The sequence below is a fragment of the Schistocerca piceifrons genome, chromosome 3 (genome assembly GCF_021461385.2).
Source record: "Schistocerca piceifrons isolate TAMUIC-IGC-003096 chromosome 3, iqSchPice1.1, whole genome shotgun sequence".
Classification (NCBI taxonomy): Eukaryota; Metazoa; Arthropoda; class Insecta; order Orthoptera; family Acrididae; genus Schistocerca; species Schistocerca piceifrons.
The window spans coordinates 692,684,195-692,709,777 of record NC_060140.1 but is presented as its reverse complement, the minus strand read 5'-3'; the positions used below and the strand labels follow the sequence as shown (position 1 = coordinate 692,709,777).

Genomic DNA, 25,583 nt, shown 5'->3' with positions numbered 1-25,583 from the left:
ATCAAGACATAAAACTAATAGAATCACTTATCATGGCAGATGGAATGAGGAGATGGCGGCTGATTACTGTTGGCCTGGGTGACTACGTGCATGACGGAAATCTAGGTACACAGTTAACATCATTGCGACTGCTTACTGTACCCTTTACTACTTGAAAAAAAATCAAATTAGCAGTTTAGGTGTAATATCCGGGCAGGAATTGTATGTAAGTGGCTAAAAGGTGGGCCATATGTTCTATCAGCTTTTAGAAGTTTCGTCTACAAGAACTCCACTTCCAAAAATTTTGCAGATGTGCTGTATGATGGTTCCCTCCAAGTAAAAGGAACGATGTGGTTTACGCATACTGAGGGTCCAGCATATTTTACACTATTCGCGATGCAGTACTTAATATCTACCATGGGACATGAATAGGTAGAGGAGTGTGGGTTTCAAGAAGAGGAGATTAGTGTTTAACGTCCCGTCGACAAAGAGGTCATTCGATACTGAACGCAAGCTCGGATTAGGGAAGGATCCGAAAGGAAATCGGCCGGGCCCTTTCAAAGGAAACATTCCGGCATTTTCCTAAAGCTATTTAGGGAAATCACGGAAATCCTAAATCAGGATGGCTTGACATGGGTTTGAACCGTTGTCCTCCCGAATGCGCGTTCAGTATGCTAACCAATGCGCCACCTCGCTCACTGGCGGGTTCCATAGTTTGCATATCCTTCATTTACACCCTTTGAATTACAGTCTGAGGAACCATGTGGGGCCATTATCTCGTGCAGTAGACATTCCCAGCGTATAGACGCTTCATCAGTTTATTACGGGAGACAGTGAACTGTTTCACACTTTCAGGGAACGGCTACGGGGTGCGACAACCAAAGATCCGACAAGTGCGTGCATCTATATAATCAATCGAGGAACGGTCTCACACTTTTTTATTAGATTCTGTAGAACGATCTTTCAATAATATTAAAACTGATAGACTTTTCTCTTGTTCTTCCAAGAGGAATTCCCTCAGAGATATAGAGGGGATTTTGTCATAATTCCGGTAGAGGTTGTAATGGAGAATGGTATGATGTAGGCAACATGGCGCCATAAATTGCTGACATCATCAAGTAGCACCTCAAAAGTTCATTGTGTCATGTAACATTACAAACACGAAGATACTTTGTTCGCCGTCAAAGTGACCTACAATAGCCGCAGCCTAACAGACATTTGGTAATATGTATAAAGGAGCTTTTTGAAATCGGTATTACACGATTTTTAATTTAATATCACCGTATAAGTTACCTAGCTGTCTCTGATAGTACTATGTCTCTACCCGTTTCCCCCTCATCAGTCAGTCTGAGCTGCTTTAGATGGAAACATAATTTCCATTTTTGTGAATGATGGTGTTATCATAAATCTTGTTATTTTTAAGTTCTTTTGATATCCAAGGAATGACGCATTGTTACAAAATCCGACTAGTCTGAGTATACAGATGATTTTGTAACAGGATGTTGTTGGATATTCTTCTGCTAGACGATTAGTCGATCTAAATTAGTCCACAACTTAAAAAAAATGTTTACGAACTAACTAAAGACTATGGAGCACAACTTAATACCTTACTGACAATCACCGGTTTTGCCCCAGAGTCTAAAGAACTTGCAGTGCTGTCTGTCGCTTTTGAACCAGGTATACACACATTTTTTTAATGCCGTTTTCTTTGTTCCAGACCCATCGTAAGAGTCTGTGTTGCAGTTGTTCGCAGTATATAAGAAAACACCATTGCATTGCCCTGCAACTTGCATGTTTACATATAATATAGCTTTGCTTATCCCTGTGTTGGTCAACGTGATATGTTCTATCACTTAATTTTGCATGGAAGTGAAACGTGGACGATAAAAGGTTCAGACGACAATAGAATAGAAATGTGGCGCTACAGAAGAATGCTGAAGATAAGGTGATTATGTATCCAATTAGGAGGTGCTGAATATAATTGTGGAGAAAATTGTGGCCAACTTGACTAACACAAGGGATGGGTTGATAGGACACACTCTGAGCCATCAAGGGATCGCTAGTTTAGTATTGGAGTGAAATGTAGAGGATAAAAGTTGTGGTGGGAAACCAAGAGATGAATACAGTAAACAGGCTCAAAATGATGACGTTGCCGTTGCTATTCGGAGATGACGAAGTTTGGACAGGATGAAGTAGCATGGAGAACTATATAAAACCATACTTCGGACTGAAGACCACAACAACAATAACTATGAAATTACTCTGAAACACTCCCAGAATTATATCTCTTGTCTTTAGATGAGTTCCGTTTAGGAAAAAGTGTAGGAATTTTTAAATGCTGTTCTCTAGAACAGGGACTTCAAACTGTGCGTTGCTGCTTACAGGGGCGACGTGGCCATACAGTAAAGGCATCGCGGTGGTTTTACAAAAATGGTTACTTGGTTTATTTGCTTTCTGGGTAAAAGAACAACGCGTGCGCTAGTAGTGACATCTAGCGAGCCGGCAAGTAAGTGTTGTTTGTCTTCTTAGATCTGAGTCTGTTTGTCAGCATGGAAAATTTGTAAGTGAAAGTACAAAAATAACACAGAAGACTTTCTAGCCATGGCAGCTACAACCTGGATGTATCATTCTGAAGACAGAGTAAAACTTCTTCACCAGTAAGTACTGTATTTATAAGCACGACCAGTTTCGCAGCATTTTAGCAGCACCATGAGGTGCAATCTCTACAAAGTAATAAAAAAATAATGTAAGGCAAGAAACAGTAACTAAAGTGAAAAGATATACAGGCAGAACATACTCATAAAATCAAGTCATGTTCTGGTCAGGAAAGATAATTCGATTATAAAACAGCATAGAACGTTCCTGTCGTACCTAGAAAGGACAAAAGCGAAAAAAGAACTACCTAATAACAAACTACCAGGTAGGTAAAATAGTATTAAATTCCACTTATCAAGAGTACTAGTACCTGGTAAGCTAAGGACTCGCCATATACCAAAAAAGTGATCAAAAACCAATCGTGCGTGATCATCTACGGGATTATGTAAAATTAAGCGGCACCGGTCTTGGTAATATTTCAAAGTATGTTCCGAAGACGTGTGTAGACGAAAACGCTCGAAGTAGACAGGACTGAATTTCGATTATACGTTTACTACTGTAGGAAATGAAGAACAACCACAGTGTGCCACTTGTGTCGAAGTCCTAGCTACTGAAAGTATGCTTCATAACAAAATGAAACGATATTTGGAGTCCGAACACGGTAGTTCGGCAAATGCACCGCGAGATAACTTTTCCAGAAGTTCAGAGAAATAACAAAACTAACAAAGTCATGTGGAAAGGGAGCCACGGATCTTTACGTTCAGGTCACGGGAGCCGTGGACTCAAAGCTTGCCGGCCGTTGTGGCCGAGCGGTTCTAGGTGCTTCAGTCCGGAACCACGCTGCTGCTACGGTCGCAGGTTCGAATCCTGTCTCGGGCATACATGTGTATGATGTCCTTAGGTTAGTTAGGTTTAAGTAGTTCTAAGTCTAGGGCACTGATGACATCAGATGTTAAGTGTCATAGTTCTCAGAGCCACTTCAGCCATTTTTACAAAAAGCTTGAAAATGGCTGCACTTGGCAGCAAAAGGATGAATGCAGTTAATTCGTATTCAAACCATACTTAAGCAAGCTTGAGAAATGCTCTTAGCCGATTTTGGGCTAAACGTCAGCAGAACATACTTATACTTACTCGGACATACGGCTGGCGAACTCCCCGGTCTGCTGTGTATCGTACCAGCCAATATCCTGCTGCAGTGCAGACTTCAGGTACAAGTCGCGGATGCGATGAATCTGTGCAGAAGAAAGTCGTGCATTACGCTATACTTCAACGACAGATCACATAAAGTTCAAGTTTCCTGGACGGAGTATACAGATGGAACCTCTTACGATCGCTTTTCAGCACTCGGGAAGTCTCTGTATAGGGGCTGGACAAAAACGTGGAAACACCAAAAATGCAACACGTTACCATATATAATAGGGCGTAGAAAAACCGTAGCCATTCGAAACAAGTTACTGTCTTCTCGAAATGAATAAATACAAGTGCTAAATCATTTTACTAGGAATTATATACCATTCTTCCTGAAAAATAGTGGCAGTTTCAGGTAAGGATGGTAAAGCTGGACCAAACAACCCATAAAGGCCTAGAATCTACGTCTACATCTACATGCGTACTCGGTAAGTCATCGTACGGTGCGTGGCTGAGTGTATCCTGAACCATTACTAGTCATTTCCTCTCCTATCCCACTCGCACATAGAGCGAGAGAAAAAGGACTGTCCATATGCCTCTGTACGAGCCATAAACTCTCTAACCTTATCTTCATGGTCCTTATGCGAAACAGACATTGGCGGCGGTAGTATTTTTCTGCAGTCAGTCTCAGATACCTGTTCTCTAAATTTTCTCAATAGTGCCCCTCGAAAAGAGCGTCACCTTACCTCCAGGAATTCTCATTTGGGTTTCCGAAGCATCTCCGTAACAGTTACGTGTTGTTCGAACCTACCGGTAACAACTCTGGCAGCCCGCCTCTGAAATGCTTAGATGTCCTCGTTTTAATCCGATCTGGTGCGGACTCCAATCACTCGAACAGTTCTCAACAGTGAGTCACACTAGTGACTTACATGCGGTGACCTTTACAGATGAACCACACTTTCCTAAAATTCTGATGAACCACACTTTCCTAAAATTCTCCAAATATACCGAAGTCGATCATTCGCCTTCCTTACTACAGTCCTTACATGCTCATTGCACCTAATATTGGTTTGAGACGTCACGGCCAGGTATTTAAACGACGTGACTGTGTCAGACAGCACGCTGCTAATTCTGTACTGTTAACACCACGGCTTTGCTTTTTCTACTCATCTGCATTAACTTACCTTTTCCAACATTTAGAGGTAACTGTCATCATTCATCACATCAACTAGAAATTTTATCTTAGTCGTCTTGTATTCGCCTACCGTCATTCAATGACGACGCCTTCGCATACTCCAGGCATCTTCAGCCAACAGACGGAGACTGTTACTTACCCTGTCCGGCAGATCATTTATTTATGTAGAAAATAACAGCGGTACTAACACACTTCCCTGGAGTACTCCTGGCAATACCTTTGTCTCTGATTAACACTCCCTGTCGAGGTCAACACACTGGGTTCTGTTAATACTGATATCTGGTAACTGTAGTGGCCAGGGCAGATGGGACAATTCATCCTCCTGCTCACCAAACTAGTGCTGGACGATGTGAGCTGTATGGACGGGGTCCCGTCGTCTGGAAAAACAGCACCGCAACTGGGGAACGAACATTGTAGCGTGGGATGGACCTGATCAGCCAAAATTGGCACATAGCCCTTGGCACTAAAGTGACCTTGCTGGACTACCACGTTATGGTTGCCCAAATCATCACGGGACCCCCGCCATGGTTCACTCTTGGCACGTAAGCTCGGCCAGCAGTTGGAAAGAGCGTGAAGCAAGACTCGTCGAAACGAATTAAATTCTTCCTTTTCTGCATAGCCCTGGTTTGCTCACTTTGGCATCACTTTGGGAATTCCACCTCGCCCTGCAGTTCCTGGGGTATGGAGCTGTCTTCGTCTTGTTTTGTTGCTGACAGGGTTCGCGAGTGTGACATTGAGCTCTGCAGTGACTTTTGTACCTGTCTTCCTATTTTTCATTTTTCATCTCACTCCTCTTCAATGAACGTCTGTCACGATCACTCAACACACTTACATCCGCGTTGTGACTCAGTGGATGTTTTTTTTTTCTGCTTTCCATGTACGCGGTATAGATCTTCGGTTACCTCCGTTGAGGAAGCATCCATCAAACGAGTGCCAATAATTTGGCCACGTTGGAAGTCACTTAGCTCGGGTATAACGCACTCGCAACAACACAAAACGCTGTTCTGACCACGACTGACTAACAACGCACTGAGGACATTTCACAGGTGCCGTTCACGGTCAAATACAGCAGCGCTACCTCCATGCTTGACTATACATTTATTTTCACGCGTGTATTTCTTTCGATTTTCCTAAACTTTTGCCCAACCCCTTTATTTACATTCTAATTCATACAGTCGAACTGCAGAATTTGAACTCTATATACAGAATTAATTTTCCTCTTCTGATAATCACTAAGAATAATTTATCAAAGACATGATTTGCATTTAAAGGCCGGCCGGTGTGGCCGAGTGGTTCTAGGTGCTTCAGTCTAGAACCGCGCGACCGCTACGGTCGCAGGTTCGAATCCTGTCTCGGGCATGGATGTGTATGATGTCCTTAGGTTAGTTAGGTTTAAGTAGTTCTCAGTTCTAGGGGACTGATGACCTCAGATGTTAAGTCCCATAGTGCTCAGAGCCATTTGAACCATTTTTTTGCATTTAAAGTCACAGCGAAGTGCTGGCCATTAGATATTACAAACAATAAGGAGGCAGCAACTGAATATAGTCATGTCGACACAAAAGTCGCGGCATCGTCTGAAGAATGTAATGAGCGCACGTAAAACGTGTGTCAAATTGGTCGGTGGAGTTTTAATTTACGTCCGAGGTAATATAGTCAGTCATAAACGGGTGAACATAAATTTTATTGTTCACCCGTTAACAAACAGGAAAAAATCTCTTGCGCACGAGTTGCTAGAAACACATGCAACATATCAACTTGTAAAGCAGCTGTAATTTTGCTAAAAATAGCCCATTAAGCATTTTCTTTTACATATAACTCTTCAGATAGTAACGGATGTTTCAAATCTGTTAGCCGCGCGGTATTAGCCGAGCGGTCTAGTCGCTGCAGTCATGGACTGTGCGGCTGACCCCTGCGGAGGTTCGAGTCCTCCTTTGGGCATGGGTGTGTGTGTTTGTCCTTAGGATAATTTAGGTTAAGTAGTGTCTAAGCTTAGGGACTGTTGGCCTTAGCAGTTAAGTCCCATAAGATTTCACACACATTTTAACAAATTTGGTACGGGTGGTCCGTCTGAAGTTTATTGCGGTACTTTACAAACAGTCAATTGAAATTTGGTTATGAACACATTTCACGAAAGCTAGATGATAATCTCGGGGTTAACGTATGTCTAACAATGAAATTAAAAATAAAAATTACTTTCCACTCAACCCGTAGACATTCGCTTTTAGCTACGAAATAATACTAGACTTAGGATCAAGGCGCACAGTCGTCTAGCAACAGTGCATCCGTCTCATTCTACGACACACAAACTTCCAAACGTTTTTGTAGAAATGTGGTACCTAATGATATTGTAAACTAGCCAATAAGCGTACAGGCTCTTCAACATCTGTATGTATTTTGGTCAGTTTGCAAAGTATTACTAAAAACCATCCGCCATACTTGTCGTTCTGGAGGAATAAAGAGACTATATTATAGCACACAAGCATTTTAAGTAGTCTCTCGTACGTAGCTGCCCGTCGCGGAGGCAGATCAGCGTTTGACTCATTAGATCTCATCATTGCCGACACACCTTTATAATCTCAAACTTGAAAAATGCGTACGCAATCTCGATAGTCAGCCACCAGATGACGTTTGATATTTTCCATACCCGTCGAACTGTAACTACAGAAAGTATTTTGTCCTTATGTTTGAGATCTAAAATGACAAATATATCGTCACCATGTAACGAAATGCACTATTACTGTATTTCACAAACTTACTTCAATTAGTTATAAAGGCTACTAAATTGTTCCCTGGGTAGCGATGCCACATATAGCCACGAGCGCTACAGCTGGCGATTACCGGCATTGCGAACTGCTTATTCTTCATCAAAGTTCTACTCGGTAGCTACTTTAAAACAGCACAGAAATATTCTAATAAATAAAACCATATCGAATGACAACCTGCACTTTATGGGTTGAAAATACCATATTTCGCTGGAAAATTATTCATAAAAAAACAAATTTCTTAAAATTTCGCTGTCTGGTTATATGAATCATTCACATACAACTTGTACGAGGGACAAAAATTAAAGTTGGATTTACCTCACCGCATATCTCGCCATCCTGTCAACAATGTCAACCCAAACGGCGCTTGGTAATCATTCAGTGTTATCTACATGGATCGATGAATGGTTATGTGGATACACCGACTATGTCACTGATAAAGGCAGACCGATAATCGGAACCCTTTACTGGCTCAGTACTATCTACTTGCCACAGCAATACCTCGAAGCATTTTCATTGGTAGGACGAATAAATGAGCGACTACAGTCTTTATCTGTATTGCATAAATAATCACTCAGCAATAAAAGAAAAAGAAACTTAATTAAGAACTAAGAAAATATCCCTTTTCACAAGCTGTCTTTTTATTATAATTTTACATTATTTTTCCTTACTTTCAGTGATTCAAACTCATTGTTATGTCATGGCAGTTAGGTTTAGCAGCAGTGTGGACTCTATCGACAAGATTTGACAATCGGCTTTCACCCGTACTCGACCTTAAGAAGTTTTTTGGTCATCTTTAATTCGCTGAAATTACTTTCACAAGATGATTCAACCATTGCCATTGTCATAACTATTGCAGTATACAAGTAATCATCTCTTAAACCATACTTTGAAGAAAACTTCAAAATATCCCAATCGGAAACCGTGTAAATCCTCTTTGTCAGCTCCTCTATCTGTAACCTGGGAGCAGCTGTTGCATTTAGTACCTCCGCTGTATCAAAATCTCGGCTGTATGCGACTCAGAAGCAGAAGAAAATTTATCTACATTACGCACAGAGTTTTCATTTAAGGCCTTTCGTTACAATAAATTAAGGTAAGATGTAGTAGTGTGATAGGGGAGAGTTGCCTTCGTTACTGTACCGGCTCCGGATTTCTGTCACTACTACTAAATGAATTCAAAACTCTTTTACTATCCGAAATTTAGTGATGTCAGTGTGAACTACCTCTTTCTCGGAGCCGTACTGCCAGCTATGAGTTCTGTATATTGATGAGCAGATTTTCTGATGAAAACGTTGATTTTGCTGTAGCTTTGATCTAACTTTATGTACACGTGACGAGCAGAATTACTGTTACGAGATGGCAACATAATGTTTTATTTATGGTAAAATATATGAAATAACCTTTGGACAGTCATGAATCCTAATTGTTGTGGTTCGTTCGAAAAGATAAAATGGCGATTTTGCCTCTAACACACCGCTATAAGTTCCAGGGACAGTTTCAGAAATTTCCTCTTATGACGACGTTGAAAACATGCATTTAGTATTATTAATGGAACATAATGTTTAGAAATAATTTGGTTAATTTTCTAATTCATCCTTTATCCTAAGTTATTAATCAAATAATTATTTTGTATTCCAATATGCAACAGTAAGACGTTAGGGAAAGTCAAGCGCAGATGAATTACATTTTGCTGTGACAGTGTATCTAAATGGGAATCATGAATTAAATGAATGAGCACGTACATATAATGTGTCTAAGAAAATAGTTAAGAGGCTTGCTGACAAGAAAGAAAAAAGGGAAGTACTTTATTTGCCACTGTATTTTCCAACACAGCTATAAACGAATTGGGAGAGAATATACATACATTTGAAAGCACCCACAGAAACTAATTCGTAAAACAGAGGAATGGTAAGCGAGTTGCGCGAGGAAGAGTGAATGAAAGAAATGATTAGATGCATGAAATACATAATGTGGATTAACGTAAAGCTGCAGGGGTAAGGAGAACATTGAAAAAATTATACTGTAATGCCTGCAAATAGTCATGTAAGAACTCAAATATGGAACATATTCCTAAAATTATTCTCGTACATGAAACTGGAAATATTCTCGTACATGTCTTTAAGCTCAAGGACCGTCTGTAAGGGTGGTGCAATTTATGAACCCACTGGTACAATTAAGAAACCAGATTCCAAATTCGTAACACATGCAAACATTTATTAAAATAAGTTTAGTGAGTTTATCTTTCCTAGAAAGATGGTATTGTTTAAATAATTTTCTAACTTACTGCTTAGGCTATAATAAATAAAATACTTCAGCGTACGTTTAGCGGTTAGTGACGTCAGCAGTCTCAGATTAAGGTGGCAAAGTTAAAGTTCTTATACATTGAGGAATAGGACAGTCAATGTTTACAATGCTATAATATAGTATTAAATTTCATTTTCAATGAAAAAAAAAGGTGTTCACGTTAAAAAGAGGTAAAAATAAAGGGTACACGCCGGTGTCAGACTTTCAAAATTATGAAATTTTTTTCGTCAAAATGTGATACAATTTAGCCAACTCTCCCCTTCAGGTGAGATCTGTTTTCCATTTCGATTATTATTCTGTCACATTGAAATATTCCAGCTCAGTTTTGCTCCAGTCTTTAGTTGGTAAAAAACTGCAGAACTCGGAAGCTTTCGGTCACATAGGATATTATTTTGTTGAAGTACCCGCTCGGCGATCACCGAGATCTAAAAATCCCGCAGCATCAAGAGGTCCATTGTTGGACAGGAGCTAACTAAGTGAACGACAGAAGGGTAGGAGAACTGTCGCACCGCTCCCAGTTAATTCTTAATACAATATTTCTTTCTTGTTTTTCTTTTGTCAGTTTTTGCGCTCTTTCTACGGGTGCACCTTTGTTGGGGGTCTAACTCGCCACCCCCTCGGTACGGTCTCACTTCTAGAGTGGAAAAGTCATAATAAAACAGTTTATTGCTGAATTCTTTCCGTATACGATCATGATTTCATCGAAAACTGAGATCACTCTCATTGTGATATTTGTATCTTATAACATGTCCCGCGTGGGGTAGCGGCGAGGTCTGGGTGCCTAGTCACGGTTCGCGCGGCTTCCCCCGTCGGAGGCTCGAGTCGTCCCTCGGGCAGGGGTGTGTGTGTTGTCCATAGCGTAAGTTACTTTAACTTACATAAGCTAGTGTGCAAGTCTCTAAGCTTAGAGACCGATGACCTCAGCAGTTTGGTCCCATAGAACGTACCACAAATTTCCAAATTTACGTATCTTATAACACGTACATCACTGGGAATAGAACTCAGTCTTCCTAAAACATCCAACGTAAAACTTCAAATCTGTAATCACCATAAGGGTGTTTGGAAAACAGCGATAATTTGGAGGTGACACAACAATATTTGTACAGTAGAACCCCTCTAATCCGTCACCTTCGGGACCGGGACCATGGTCGGAACGAAAAAAGGGTCGGATTATCCGAAAAATCTAATATTTATTGCAAAAACTATAAAACGATATTTAGTACAAAAAATTAAAAGATTTAAGAACTAAAAGACGTCTACAGTAACATAAAAAGATGTATTTTACACAGTGTTAAACAATAAATTAACTAAAAAATGTCTACACACACTATAATATGTATTGGTTTTAAAAAGAAAAACGACAAACAAATTACGGTACTGTACGTACTTAATAACGTATAAACGATAATATATATATTGTAAACCAAAAAATGTTTATAGCACTGTATATAAAAAAGAAATTTTTTATAAAGAAATAAACTACTGTATGTATCAACTAAGAAATGATTACACTGTATTCATTGTTTTTACAGTAAAAACAAAAACAAATTACTTGGAAAAATAAGTCAGTGATACATTTATGTTTAGTAGATGCTATTCTAGATTTAGCTGCAGTGTCCTTCCATTTTTTTTATCCACAAAACGTCCATTGGAGTCGAAGCTGGGTTCTGCTCGATGTATTGAAGGGCTATGTCAAAAGCGTTTTTTGCACCGTTGTGTGAGATCCGGGTGGGGGGTTCGTCTTTGCCGTCCGAGTCCTCATTCACAGTTTCCTGGCTAACAGCGGCAACAATCTGGTCATCATTGAGCTCTTCAAAAGTGTCACAGCCTTTGTCACATTCGTTGATCCACTCTTCAACTTCATTGGCAGGGACGTTCTGCTCCAGAGTTTGTAGATCTTTAACGATTTCTCGTTGTTTCGCTCATCTTCGGTATGCTCATTTTCAGTCATAACTTGTGGCCAGCCGGTCGAAGTGGCCGAGCGGTTCTAGGCGCTAGTCTGGAGCCGCGGGACTGCTACGGTCGCAGGTTCGAATCCTGCCTCGGGAATGGATGTCTGTGATGTCCTTAGGTTAGTTAGGTTTAAGTAGTTTTAAGTTCTAGGGGACTGATGACCTCAGAAGTTAAGTCTCATAGTGCTCAGAGCCAACTTGTGGCCAAAGCTTACGCCACGATTTCCGCAGTGTGTCTGGTTTCAGTTCATCCCATGATGCAGCGATTGTATAGATAGCATCTTTCATTGCCTCAAATAAGTTATGACCTCCTTCAGATTTTTCCAAGATTGAGCAGATATACTTTCTGCGATATCACCTTTTCAACCATTCGATAACGCCCTGATCCATTGGTTGGGTGAGTGAGGTCACATTAGGAGGCAGAAAGAGAGCTTTTATGTCACCTTTCACAAAATCTTCCTCAGATGGCTGTGATGGTGCGTTATCCAACAGCAGTAGAGCACGAACAGGCAGATTTTTTTTGCTTCAAGTCTTTTTGGACCGATGGCACAAAATCATCGAAAAACCAGGATTTAAAAAGGTCGCAGTCCACCCAAGCAGATTTTTTATTGTGGTAATAAACCGGCAAGGAAGATAAGTTTATATTTTTGAATGCCCTTGGCTTCTTAGATTTGCCAATGACGAACAAGCGGAGCTTGTTGGTACCATCTGTGTTGCTTCAAGGAATGACTGTTATTCTATCTTTTATAAGTTTCGTTCCTACCACGGATTCATTTGAAGCTGCGAGCGTTTTTGTTGGCAAACATTTTTAAGTTCAGCCCTGTCTCGTCGATGTTATACACTTGGCAGGGTAACAGTTCATTTTCTTCTACAATTTATTGAAACTTAACAGAAAACTCCTTAGCAGTTGCGGCATCGGCAGGTAGTTCTTCACCGGAAACAGAAACATGTCGGACACCATGACGAGTTTTCCAACAATCAATCAGGCCTTCATTGGCAGCAAATTTACTTTCGGCTTCCAGTTTCTGTGCAAAACCATCGCTTTTTCTTTGAGAATTGGCCCGGATATTGGAGTTTCTTTCCTTCTTTCTTGACAAAACCACATCCACAGTGCGTTATCAAGCAGTTCAAGTTTAGACTTTTTTAATGTTTTGCGATTCTTCAGAGTGTTTTCACCATCAATCGTAACTGTATAGAATTCAATGTCTTTCCGATTCTTCCTTCAATCCTTAATTATCGTAACACCTACATTCAGTTCCTTTGCAATTTTTTGGAGCGATTCTCCTTCGTCCAGTCTATGTAGCACTGGTAATTTTTCATTAAGTGAAAGAGTTACGTGTTTACGTTTGAATCCAGTCATGTTGAAAAACACACAACTGTACACACAATGAATCTACAGTAATAAGTAATGTAGCGAACACTGAATAAAGCAAACAACGACGTTTTTTAATCCCAACAAAGGATGAAACTGCGCAATAACGTATGCACAGCGACAGACACCGCAACAATGGCCCGATAGGCGTCCAGTCAGTGACAAGTGGGCACAGGCTCGCGAGCCTGAGCATGGTCGGACTAACCGGAGTGACGGACCATACAAGGTTCGACTGTATTGTTGTATCCAGTTTCGACCTGCTTATCCATTCTCCATCAGACAATCTAGCTCATTAGTACATGTAATATCTTTAGAATCCTTGAGCGGATTGCTTATAGTCAAATAGGCTCCAGCAGACAGTTGTTTCTACTGATAATTGTTTCGTGGTACGATACGTGAATCTGGAGAGTAATTTTTGGTTTCTACACAAGACAGCATAGAACACAGTGAGACAATATAAGTCGTATTAACAAGGACTGGATACGTTCTAGACTGCATACAAACTACAAGTTTAGTACGTACAATTAAACGTATCCTAATATGATACGCACGTATGTTCTAAAACGTCCAGTGGCGGTTGGTTGTTTTCATGATCGGGTCATAAAGAAGACTTAAAGAAACTGTGGAGTAAACAAAACGAAAGGCGAAAGATGTTATCTTGACGAGATAAGAGTATCTTCTGCCTTGCTCTGAGTTGTCGGCGACCTTGCCACAAGACTTATTTTCCTGCTTACGGCCTGCTCGCAATTAAGTGCCGTGGTTTTACGTCCTTCAGCAGTTCACGAGCACAAAGCGTACAAGACGTTCCTTGAGTCCAGACAGGATTGCGTTCTCTAAAGATAAATGATATACCTTTATAATCGACACATCAGGCGAAGCACAGAGGACGTGAAAAACATGCTAGCGCAACAAAAGAGGGCATTCCTCGGCAAGAGAAGTCCACTAATATCAAACATGAGAATTAGGTTGAGGAAGTGAACATGAACTTCGCAAAAACAGGAAAAGAAGCAAATAGAAGTGTTTGAAATGTGTTACAGTAATACGTGGAAAATTATGTGCACTGATAAGAAACGAAGAAGTCCTCCGCTGAATCGACGAACAAAGGAATATGTTTAATTAGAGGAAGGCGCGTGAGAGAGAAGTTTCATTGGACACTGGTGCGCAAAACCTTAGAACGAAAGAGGTTCACTGCGGGGTAGCACAGCTAGCTGAAACTTCGACCATACATACAAATGACTGCTGCACCCTAGCAATGAAAGTAACTGAAATAAATACGCAGTGAGACGAATAAGAACGATCCTTCTACTCAAAAATAGTAATTTCATTGAAGTCAACGTGATTTATAATGGTCTTTAACTCTGCAACACGCTCCCACACTGCCCACACGATTGGAAAGGAGTTCTTGTGGTAAGGTGGTCCATGCCTCCACCAGTGCGGTTGACAACCTCCGGATGGTAGTTGATAAATGTGAACGTGCAGCAGTATGTCTCCCCAACCTACCCCAGAAGCGATCGAGGGACTGGCCAGGCTTGTTCTTTCGCCGAATAACCTCTCGATCCAGGAGCTTCTCCACGTTCACTCTTCGATGTTGGCGCACCCTGTACATCCTCCCAGATGCACCCCTGAAAAGACGCACATGTGGAAGGAGTATTGTGTCACAATAACGTTGACCGATGAATCTACCGTGATCAAGGACTTGGAGATTAGCACATTCGTGCAAAATTTGTCATCCCACAACATAACACCTGGGCCACCAAAACGATTACGTCTGACAGTGGTCCTGGGTGCAATGAGTGTTCGCACCTCTCATAAGGATACCGAAGAAATCACTAATCAGATTGAATCTGCTCTCGTCTGAGAAAAGCACGTGACCCCACTCCTAGTAGGTCAAGCCTCTATGCTCTTCGTACCATTGCGAATGTGTCAACGGAGCAGAACGCTTGGTCTTTGGTTAAAGAGCCTATCCTCGCACAGTCGCAGTGCCACATTTTACTGTGGAGAGAGAGACTGTGTGCCTTACAGTCCTGTTAACTGTTGTTGCAACTCCATCTGCGTTTGATGTGGCTTTTACACTATATATCTGCTATCCTTTCCTGTAGTATAGTGTGGTCGAACGCTTTCTCTCCTTCTGTCAGCAGGACCTCCGATTCGGAACGCTCCATATGCACGAGAAACAATACTGTAAGATATACCAAACTCATGGGTTATATTTGTCACGCTTCGTCCTTCTTCCAGTGTGCTAAAGATTCTTCCCGACATGAAGTCATCCAAATGTCACCGCGCCGCGTTGTACTGAAGACTATCGCCACTGTGCATCGTAACTGCTCGCTGATTGACACACTCTCTCTTTTCTAGTTCCTTCAACTGCCTCATGTTGCGGGGCGAGCCCCATTCGTCGCTACACTGATGCTGACCTCACGCCATGTCACGTCCAGCTTTCTGTGTACGACTGGGAGACCACCGACAACATGCTCCTCACTTTCATTCATTCCCACCGCGTATTTAAAACGTTATGGAACTTTATACATCTCAACAGTTTTGCAGAGCAGTATTCTGTAGAGAACCTCAAAGGGAGAGATCCCTGGCGAGGACAGAGATTTGAATATAGCCAACAACTGAGGACGTACAGGTTGAGATGAAGAGGTCGGTGGAGGAAAGGAAATCATTAAGGACCAAATCAAACCAGTCAGTAGAACATTGAAGAAAGGGGAGTGAAATCCGTCGCTTACCAACAGAAATCGATAATATAAACTGGAAACCTTATAAATCCTGTGTCCACCCATAGATAACGAGATCGTTTTGGACATCACAACAAAGGAGGAAGGTAAAAAAAGGCACACGCAGTGTCGTAGTTTACAAGGGCGTTCAATAAGTAACGCAACACATTCTTTGCTGAAAGCCGGTTGGTTTTATTCAGGATCCCAGTAGAACTATTTCCGTTGCGACGGCCCGGCCTTGCACCACCTTACTGCTCGCATGATCCCGTTCTACTGTTCGACGTCGGAGCCAACGTCTTGCTGCATCGTTAATCTCCACACCATCCACGTATTGCTTCCCGCATTCCTCATTGGGCCAAACAGATGGAAATGGGAAGGTGTGTAGTGTGGATGACGAAGAACAGTCCAGTGAAGTTTTGTGAGCTCCTCTCGCGTGCACGGCCTTCTCTATGGCATTGCATAGTAATGGAGGAGGAGGATTTCATTTTCGTTTCTGTGGCGAAGCACACGTTGAAGAACTTCAGTTTCATACGCGTAGCACAATATATTTCAAAGTTGATCAGTTCATCGTTGTACAGTGAGGGAGGACATCAAACACAATAACACTTTCAGATTTCAGCATATCCATCCTTGCTAAGTAGGAGAATAGGACCACAGCCAATATGATTATTGAAATTTTAGACACTACTGTCAGCTGTAATTTCATTATCAGTTTGGTGACAACCGGTTTCGACGATACACCGTATCATCACACCATCTGAGTATGTAGTGGCTGAATTTTCCCGAAAAACAGCAGTCAGGAAGTCCCAATTGAAAATAACCGGCACCACCTCTTCAGCTCTTGTAGAAAGAACCACACACGAGGATATCGCAAACAGAAGTTTGTTGAAAATCATAATTACCCCTTCAGAGTCCCAGAAGACCGTCACCATGACAGATGTCCGTCGTTGCTCTTTATGGACTCCTGTTAGGCGGCGAGGAACCCATCTGGTGGGCGAGTGTATCAGCACTACAAACAGAGACGTCCAGTTGTGCAGCGAATGGTTCAATTGCGATCCGCCGATCACCTCGAAAGATTGTCTGCACGTTCCAACATTGCACGAGTCACAGCTGTGTGCGACCGGCCGGCAAACGGGAGATCGGATAGACTTCGGCTACCTTGTTGCGATGGTAGGCGATTCGCCCAACGACTGACCGTGGTTTTTATTCACTGCCAGGTCTGCAAACACATTGTGCAAGCGCCTATGAATATCTACGATGCTCTGTTTTTTCGTCAAAAGAAACTCAGTTACAACTCTCTGCTTGAGCGCACGTCCGTTAAAGACGCCATTTTGAAGGCTATGTATAGCGGCACCACCAGTCGGAACGTTGTGACATCATGGAGGCTAAAAATTGCGCATGTTTCGAACCGAAATTGGTCGCGAAAAAAGATGTTGCATTAATTGTTGAACGCCGCTCGTATTTCTTTTCATTTTTGACAATCCTGCTTGGAAACAAACCAGCTTCACAGTCTGTCTCAAGTCTTGCCGGAATGCATTTCTCAAGACACTTGTTTCCTCATTTACAAACATTTCCGTTTAAGATCATGATCAGGTAAAAACTCGTATGGAACGAATCTTCAGGTGACAGTTGTACTATGTTTCACACAAAAGTCACTGGTGGCTCGTTAACACACTTTCGCAGTTATCCCACAAAAATCTCGTTTCCTTGGTCCAAATTTCCTGAAATGATTTGCTTCTGTTATAGTATACTTCCACCCACGTCAGTTTTCAATCTTAATTATGATGCAATCCGTATAAACTTCGACGGTAGAAAATAATGGCATAAGTTCACATGGTTATTCCATAAGTTCAGTAAACACAGTAGGTACACGCAACAGTCTTTAGTCATCCATAATATACCCTCCTTCACTATTAACAACAGCGCTGGGAGAACTTTCCGATTCCGTGACTGTAGAAATCAGGTAGTTTTTAGGCGAAGAATTGATCGAGCCATGTTTGGAGCGCATTCTCATCCGGGAAGTTCGTTCCTTGAAGGTCGTTGATCAGAGAGCGGACAAGGTGAAAATATGAGGGCGCAAGATCAGGTGAATAGGGTGGGTACGGAATGACTTCCCAACTCAGCTCATGTATGGCGTTTTTTATCAACCTAGCAGAATGTGCGCGGGCGTTGTCGTGGATCGGCATTACTTAGCGTCTTCCAGGAAGTTCCTCTTGGATTGCGTCTACAAGACGTCTCAGTTGTTGACAAGGAATGTCAGGAGAGATCGTAACACCTCGGAGGGGCAATTCGTAGTACACCACACCGTCACTGTGCCATCAGGTGCACAACATTATCTCTTGTAGATGCGCGCTGCTTTGTTTGGGCCTAACCATTCCTTTCTTTTCCTTAGGATAGACACTATTTCCCATCACCAGTAAGGATACAGGATAGGAATCATCGGTGTTGTTCACGAGTCAACTGATGATGAGCAAGTAAAGATGCACATATGGCCACCCGCTGATTTTAGTGATTTTGGCTTAGGGCATGCTGTACGCAAACACCCGATTTTTTGAATCATTCCCATTACATGCAAATACGGTACGATGGTGGAATGATCACGGTTCACCACATGTGTCAGTTCTTGCGTACACTGACGTCGAACATTGTGGATTGATGCATTTAAACGAAATAAATCAAACATTTGGTTGTCGTTATCTGTATCGCGACATTGCTGCTCGCGTTGGTCGACATCCAATGACTGTTAGCAGAATATGGAATCGGTGGGTTCAGGAGGGTAATACGGAACGCCGTGCTGGACCCCAACTGCCTCGTATCACTAGCACTTGAGATGATAGGCAACTTATCCGCAGGGTTGTAACGGATCGTGCACCCACGTCTCGATCCCTGAGTCAACAGATGGGGACGTTTGCAAGACAACAACCATCTGCACAAACAGTTCGATGACGTTTGCAGCAGCATGGAGTATCAGCTCGGATACCATGGCTGTGGTTACCCTTGACGCTGCATCACAGACAGGAGCGCCTGCGATGGTGTACTCAACGACAAACCTGGGTGCACGAATGGCACAACGTCATTTTTTCGGATGAATCCAGGCTCTGTTTACAGCATCCTGATGGTCGCATCCGTGTTTGGCGACATCGCGGTGAACGCACATTGGAAGCGTGTATTCGTCATCGCCATACTGGCGTATCACCCGGCGTGATGGTATGGGGCGCCATTGGTTACACGTCTCGGTCACCTCTTGTTCGCATTGACGGCAATTTGAACAGTGGACGTTACGTTTCAGATGTATTACGACCCGTGGCTCTAGCCTTCATTCGATCCCTGCAAAACCCTACATTTCAGCTGGATAATGCACAACTGCATGTTGCATGTCCTATACGGGCATTTCTGGATACAGAAAATGTTCGACTGCTGCCCCGGCCAGCACATTTTCCAGATCTCTCACCAATTGAAAACGTCTGGTCAATGGTGGGCGAGCATCTGCCTCGTCACAATACGCCAGTCACTACTCTTGATGAACTGTGGTATCATGTTGAAGCTGCATGAGCAGCTGTACCTGTACACGCCATCCAAGCTCTGTTTAACTCAAAGCCCTGGCGTATCAAGGCCGTTATTACGGCCATAGGTGGTTGTTCTGGGTACTGATTTCTCAGGATCTATGCACCCAAATTGCGTGCAAATGTAATCACATGTTAGTTCTAGTATAATATATTTGTCCAATGAATGCCCGTTTATCATCTGCATTTCTTCTTGGTGCAGCAACTTTAATAGCGAGTAGCGTAATAAGTAAATTCGAATAGTAATAGTGAACTACAAATAAAATGTGACAGTCAGTAAATAAACCCATAGCAACTGGAATACCAACACGCGAAACAAAAATGCTACCAACTTATGCACCAAACTTACATTCTGGGACGGTCTGTACATACTTCATAGAGTGAATCGTCTCCATTACACGAAGGCGTCTAATTCTCTTATCCCAGTACCGAGTGCCGCATTTACCTGCCGGTATCCGACGTAGTTGAAGGTGAAGATGCAGACGTAGGTGAAGAGGAAGGTGGCGGCGCCCAGGATGGCGCTGTAGATGAGGAACTGCCGGACGCCGTGCAGGAAGACACGCACCGCCACGTCGGGCACCTGCTCGCCCACGGCCGTGGCGTTGGCCAGCGCGGACCCGAAGTCCACCATGACGCCCGTTAGGTCTCCAAACAGCAGGTTGCTGAGCGGCATGCCCACGCCGGCGCCCACCGCCGCCACCACCCCGAGGGCCAGCAGCCAGCGCTCCCACGCCGTCGAGAAGCGGAACTAAACAGCAAGCGAGGCGGAAGCATCAGGGGGTAGCGCCACGTCGATGGCGGATTAAGGTGCTGTAAAACATTTCAGTTGCTAGCGTGTATATACTAGGTACTACTCCTATAGTCCGATTTAAAGTGTTTGACAGCTGACAGCCAGTGAGTTGCTCCTAGCATCAATGCAGCAACAGGAGCTCTCGCGTTGTCGACAAAAGAAAACTTAGCCAAGGCCCTATTTTCACGGTCCGGTCACGCTAATGTGACCATCGCTTATGTTCGACCTCAACATGCACTAATCTCTCACAGAGAGCAGGTGGCAGCACTAGCAGTGGAGGGCATAGAACACATATCTGGGGAGGTGGAAAAAGGCGTAGTCGTTGTAATGCGGAAACGGAAGGATTTATCTGTCGTCCAAAAGGGCATGATCGGCCTAATGGTGGAAGAATTTCCGAAACGACTATGTCTGTACACTGTTCGTGTGCTGCCATGTTTAAAGTATACAGTACTTGGCAAAGTGGTGCTATCCAAAACCTGCACCAAGGCAGCTGTATTGCACCACGGGCCATAGGTGATGTGTAAGGATGAGTAGACGTGCAGCTGTTGGGCAGCTGACTGCCCAGATGAAACACAAGGCTACCAAGTGTCTCCTCAACAAACGTTCAGCGTACGTAGCTGCGTATGAACCTCCGCGGCATGCCCCTGGTTCATGCACCCGTGATGACCACTATTCATCAGCGACAAATGCTGGAATTTGGGCGACAGTACCACAACTGAATCTCCACTGAGTGGCAGGAGGCGGCCTTTTCAGATGTCGTTGGCGTGTACGGCTGAAGGCCAACATACTGCAACAATCGTCGGAAGGATCCCGACCGGAGGAGGGAGAGTTATGGCCTGGGAAGTGTTTTCGTTGCATCCCCTGTTTGATCTCGTCGTTCTGGAACTCGCACTTATCGCTGGTAACCACGTTCACATCTACAAGCAGTATGTTTTCCTTTACTTGATGGCGTTTACCAGCAGAACTATACAACGTCTGACGTAGTTCAAAATGTATGTGCGTGGTCCGAAGAGCACCAGGATGAGTTTATTGTACTCCCCAGGCGTCCAGACGACCCAGATTAAAACCTAATCGAAAATCTGTGGGGTGACGTTGGTCGGGCTGTTCGCGTCACGGATGTTCAAAAGAGAAACCTGGTCATGCCACTGGAGTCGGAATGGTTCCGCATCCCTGTTAGTACCTTCCAGAGCCTCACAGGCTCTTCCTGCACGTCTCCCGCTGAAAAAGTTATTTAGTCAGGTTTATGATAGGTGGTCACATTACTGTGACTGACACGCTACGGTCGCAGGTTCGAATCCTGCCTCGGGCATGGATGTGTGTGATGTCCTTAGGTTAGTTAGGTTTAAGTAGTTCTAAGTTCTAGGGGACTGATGATCTCAGAAGTTAAGCCCCATAGTGCTCAGAGCCATTTGAACCATTTTTGTGACTGACAGCGTATAATTAAGAACACATTTTTTGCTTTCTTATAGCAGCTACAGAGATCCGTAAAAATACTTGATTTTCAGATTTTTTTAACATGATTCTTGTTCAAGACAGACTTTAAAGCGATTATTTATCACAGTGGAGAGCCAACGTTGGCTGGTGCTTAGAGACAGTGTTTGTCGTAATTTCGGAACTTAAGTGGCACAATCCATCTAATTGAAATAGGGCTGGTACACCAACAAGTTACAAGCGTATGGGTCCCATCGTCAATACTGTATTACTCTCTTAGCATCAGTCTATTTTGGGGAATTCAGATAATCAAAACGTAAAAAATTGAGAGAACAGTGTAAGTACGAAATGGAGAAACACTATAAATATCGGTCAAAGTCGACTTGGGAGAGAGTCAGCTTGAGTTCCAGAGAAATATAGGAAACGGCGAGGCGATACTGATCCTAAGGGTTATCTTATAGGACAGACTGCAAAAAGATAAACCTTTTCCAAGTGCACGTGCCGCCACCACTAAGGCAGTGTATCTGGGGGGGGGGGGGGGGGGGGGGAGGTTATTGAGTAATAAAAGACGACGGGAATGCGTCGCGACTTTTTCACACCCACTAACAGCGACAGTGCCTGCAGAATTGTAAAGAAATCTTCAGGATTCCTGAATTCCGAATAATGCTGAAGTTGGAGTAAGAAGAGGCCATTCTGCAGGTTGAGAGTTGGCACCAGCAGCCACCTAACTGGTGGCAAGTTAATTGAGGTTGTTGATTTTCGCTAAAAAGCAGTAAGAGCATCTACCATTGATAAACGTAAATAAATTCTGGAGTGGGACAACAGAGCTCACCTTTGAGTAGTTGGAGGAGGAAGCCTTTTTGACCGGAACTGGAAGGCGGGTAGTGGGAATGATATGTTGCCTGTTTCTAACCCCCCCCCCCCCCCCCCCCCCAGCGTAAAAGTACCCTCTTTTGGCTAATAACATTAAAATTGAGTTTGGGGAGAGATCGCTACATTATCAGAACCTATCTTATTGGTTCAAAAAATGATTCGAATGGCTCTGAGCACTATGGGACTTAACATCTGTGGTCATCAGTCCCCTAGAGCTTAGAACTACTTAAACCTAACTAACCTAAGGACATCACAAACATCCATGCCCGAGGTAGGATTCGAACCTGCGACCGTAGCGGTCACGCGATTCCAGACTGAAATGCCTAGAACCGCACGGCCACACCGGCCGGCTATCTGATTGGTCATCGGTCAGAGGAACCATTGTCATTTGCGATCAAAATCACGCTCACACTCAAGGAGAAACAGTAAAAGTTCACCTCTTGTTGGTATCGTTATGCAGAACACTTCGGTCGTAGACTTGAGAGGGGAGACATCCGCCGAGACATGGGTTCTGATTCCAGGCTTTGTGACAGAGCTGCCTCTGGTGCAGGACAAAGTACTGGGAGTTTTCCAGTCACCACGGCAGCCACTCGTGGACACCGCTAACTCTAAGTATGATGAGCAGCATTCACAAACCGAGGCGTAGGAGACACACAAGGCCTTCAGACAAAAGTCAGGAATTTTACATTTTTGCTACAAGTACGCTTGTTAGTAATCAAGGCTCAACATGCACTCAATCAAGTCGGCCAGTGCATGCGTGACTCATTCCGCTGTTCTTTCTTTACTTCTTAACTGAGAACTGGCAATCACTCTGCGGCTTCCGCGAACGTAGCTACTTGATTCTAATTTGGTCACTCCAGATCGATGATGCGACCTCTCCCAAGGTTTTGTTGGTTAAAGTCAGTTGTAACTTGTCTTCACACTTCATGAACGTAACTGCTCATAGTTATTTATGCACTTGTGCGTAACTTGGAATCCAAACGACTTCTAATAAATAGGGCCTTACTTACAGTGTCCATCGTTTCTTTCAATAGTCTAATGAATCCCCTATCTTTATCACCATTTTGAGTTACAGCACCCATGTTCCATGTATGTTAGGCTCACGCCTTTAAAATTGAAATCACTAAATTACCCATTGCATAACACCTGTAATTAGACTTACACGACTCCGTGTGGAACGATCTGCTTATCAGTACGGTCACCATTTCTCAGCTTCAACACAACATCAACAAAAGAAATTACAGTTCTGGAACAATAAACAGAATCTCTAAGATTTGCTGATGAAACTACAATTATGTAAGATAGGACAATAGAGGTTACAAGATGAATATGAACAAAAGCAACAACAAAAAAAACAAGGTAATGGAATGCCGGCAAATCAAACCAGGTGGTAAAGAGGGAAGTAGATTTGAAAATAGTACGCTGCGAGTAGTTGAATGGTATTACTATTTGGGCAGCAAAATGCTACAAATGGTCGGATTAAAGAAGATACAAAATGCACGCTGGTACCAGCAAGAAATTCGTTTCAGAGGAACAAAAACTTTTGTCGTCGAATATAAATTTAAATGTTACAACATATTTTTGAAGACATTTGTCAGCAATGTAGCCTTGTACAGATGACTGTAAACAATTCAGGAGAGAATAGAAGACTTTGGATTGTTAAACTACAGAAGAGTACTGAAGATAGGATTGGTAGAGAATCGAGGAGAAACGAAATTGATGGCGCAAATTGATAAAAGCACAGATTGGTTGACAGAAGACGTCGTAAGGCATTGAGGAATAATCCGTTTGGTAATGGACGGGTGAATTTTGGACGGACACCAGAGCTTGACCAACGTAAGCAGGTTGAAGTGGATGATAGTTGCAGTTGTTATACAGAGACGAAGGAGCTTATGAAGGATAGATTAGGGTGGAAAACGATGTTAAACACGTATAGGTCAATGCGACATCTGCTAAGGCATTCAGGAATAAACCTGGCGCTGGAGGAGCAATAGAGGAGAAAACTGGCACAAGCAGAACAAGCGTAGGAGACCCCAAACAGATTACCATAGATTATGAGTATAGTTGGTATAGAGAGATGAGAAACGTTTTCACAAGGTTGGTAATGGCGGAGGACAGCGTAAGTCCAGTTGAAGTACTAATGACTTAAAAGGAAAAGGCTGCGCTGCTATATGTGAATGCAGTGATCCACAGCTAGTTGTTTGTTTTAAGTTTTCTATAGCACTAACCAATTAGTCACGCTTCCCTTTCGGCTTTGTCACATCGTTCTGCTAGCTCAGCTGTTGATTAGCTCAGTCAGTTAGGGCGAAACGACAGCCGACTACGTGAGTATTGAGAGTCAATTTCGCTATTGTGCCTTGTTTCTGTTTGGCTGAGACAGACATTTTATCTGTGTTCTACGACGAACCCAGAACATCGCCTCCTCCAGACCTAAGTTTACTTCGCTTTTCTATTATGATCTAGACACAGACTGCTGATGAATTTGAACAGATTATTTTATCGAAATATCATCTTCATGTGCCAACTACGTGGAAATAGAGTGGTGCTCCTCATTAATGAGATTCGCCGACAAGACGATACAAGGTATTATGTGATGAAAACGTTTAAACCTAGAAGTATGTTTAAGTTAAAAGCTTTGAGCACAAACACGTAACCCGGACACCAAGTTTGTTCTCTTATGGTTGAACTCGACTGGAATAGCAAAGAATAAAACAGAGTAATGCATACATCTACCTCTGATACGATGTGAGAAGTCGACGATTAGGAGAGAGACTCTTGAATCACAGGAATTATTTTCGCGAGTCACTGCAAACAAATTGAAAATAGGAAAGAGAAGCATCGGTTTGTTCATCGCTACATTTCCTATGTTGAGTGTGAGGAACGTCACAATAAAGCCATTGTTATAAGTCTAAGTATATCATT

The 25,583-nt window shown here is 42.8% G+C and overlaps 1 protein-coding gene across 1 annotated transcript in view; it reads right to left on the bottom strand.

The window, feature by feature from the left end:
* Nucleotides 1-25,583, bottom strand: part of LOC124788099 (ATP-dependent translocase ABCB1-like) — a 180,654-nt gene that overhangs the window by 117,023 nt on the left and 38,048 nt on the right. The window contains exons 5-6 of the mRNA XM_047255214.1: nucleotides 20,013-20,315; nucleotides 3,706-3,806 (exon numbers count right to left, since the gene is read on the bottom strand). Of these exons, the coding sequence (XP_047111170.1) occupies nucleotides 3,706-3,806; nucleotides 20,013-20,315 (404 nt within the window). The remainder of the gene's footprint in view (nucleotides 1-3,705; nucleotides 3,807-20,012; nucleotides 20,316-25,583) is intronic.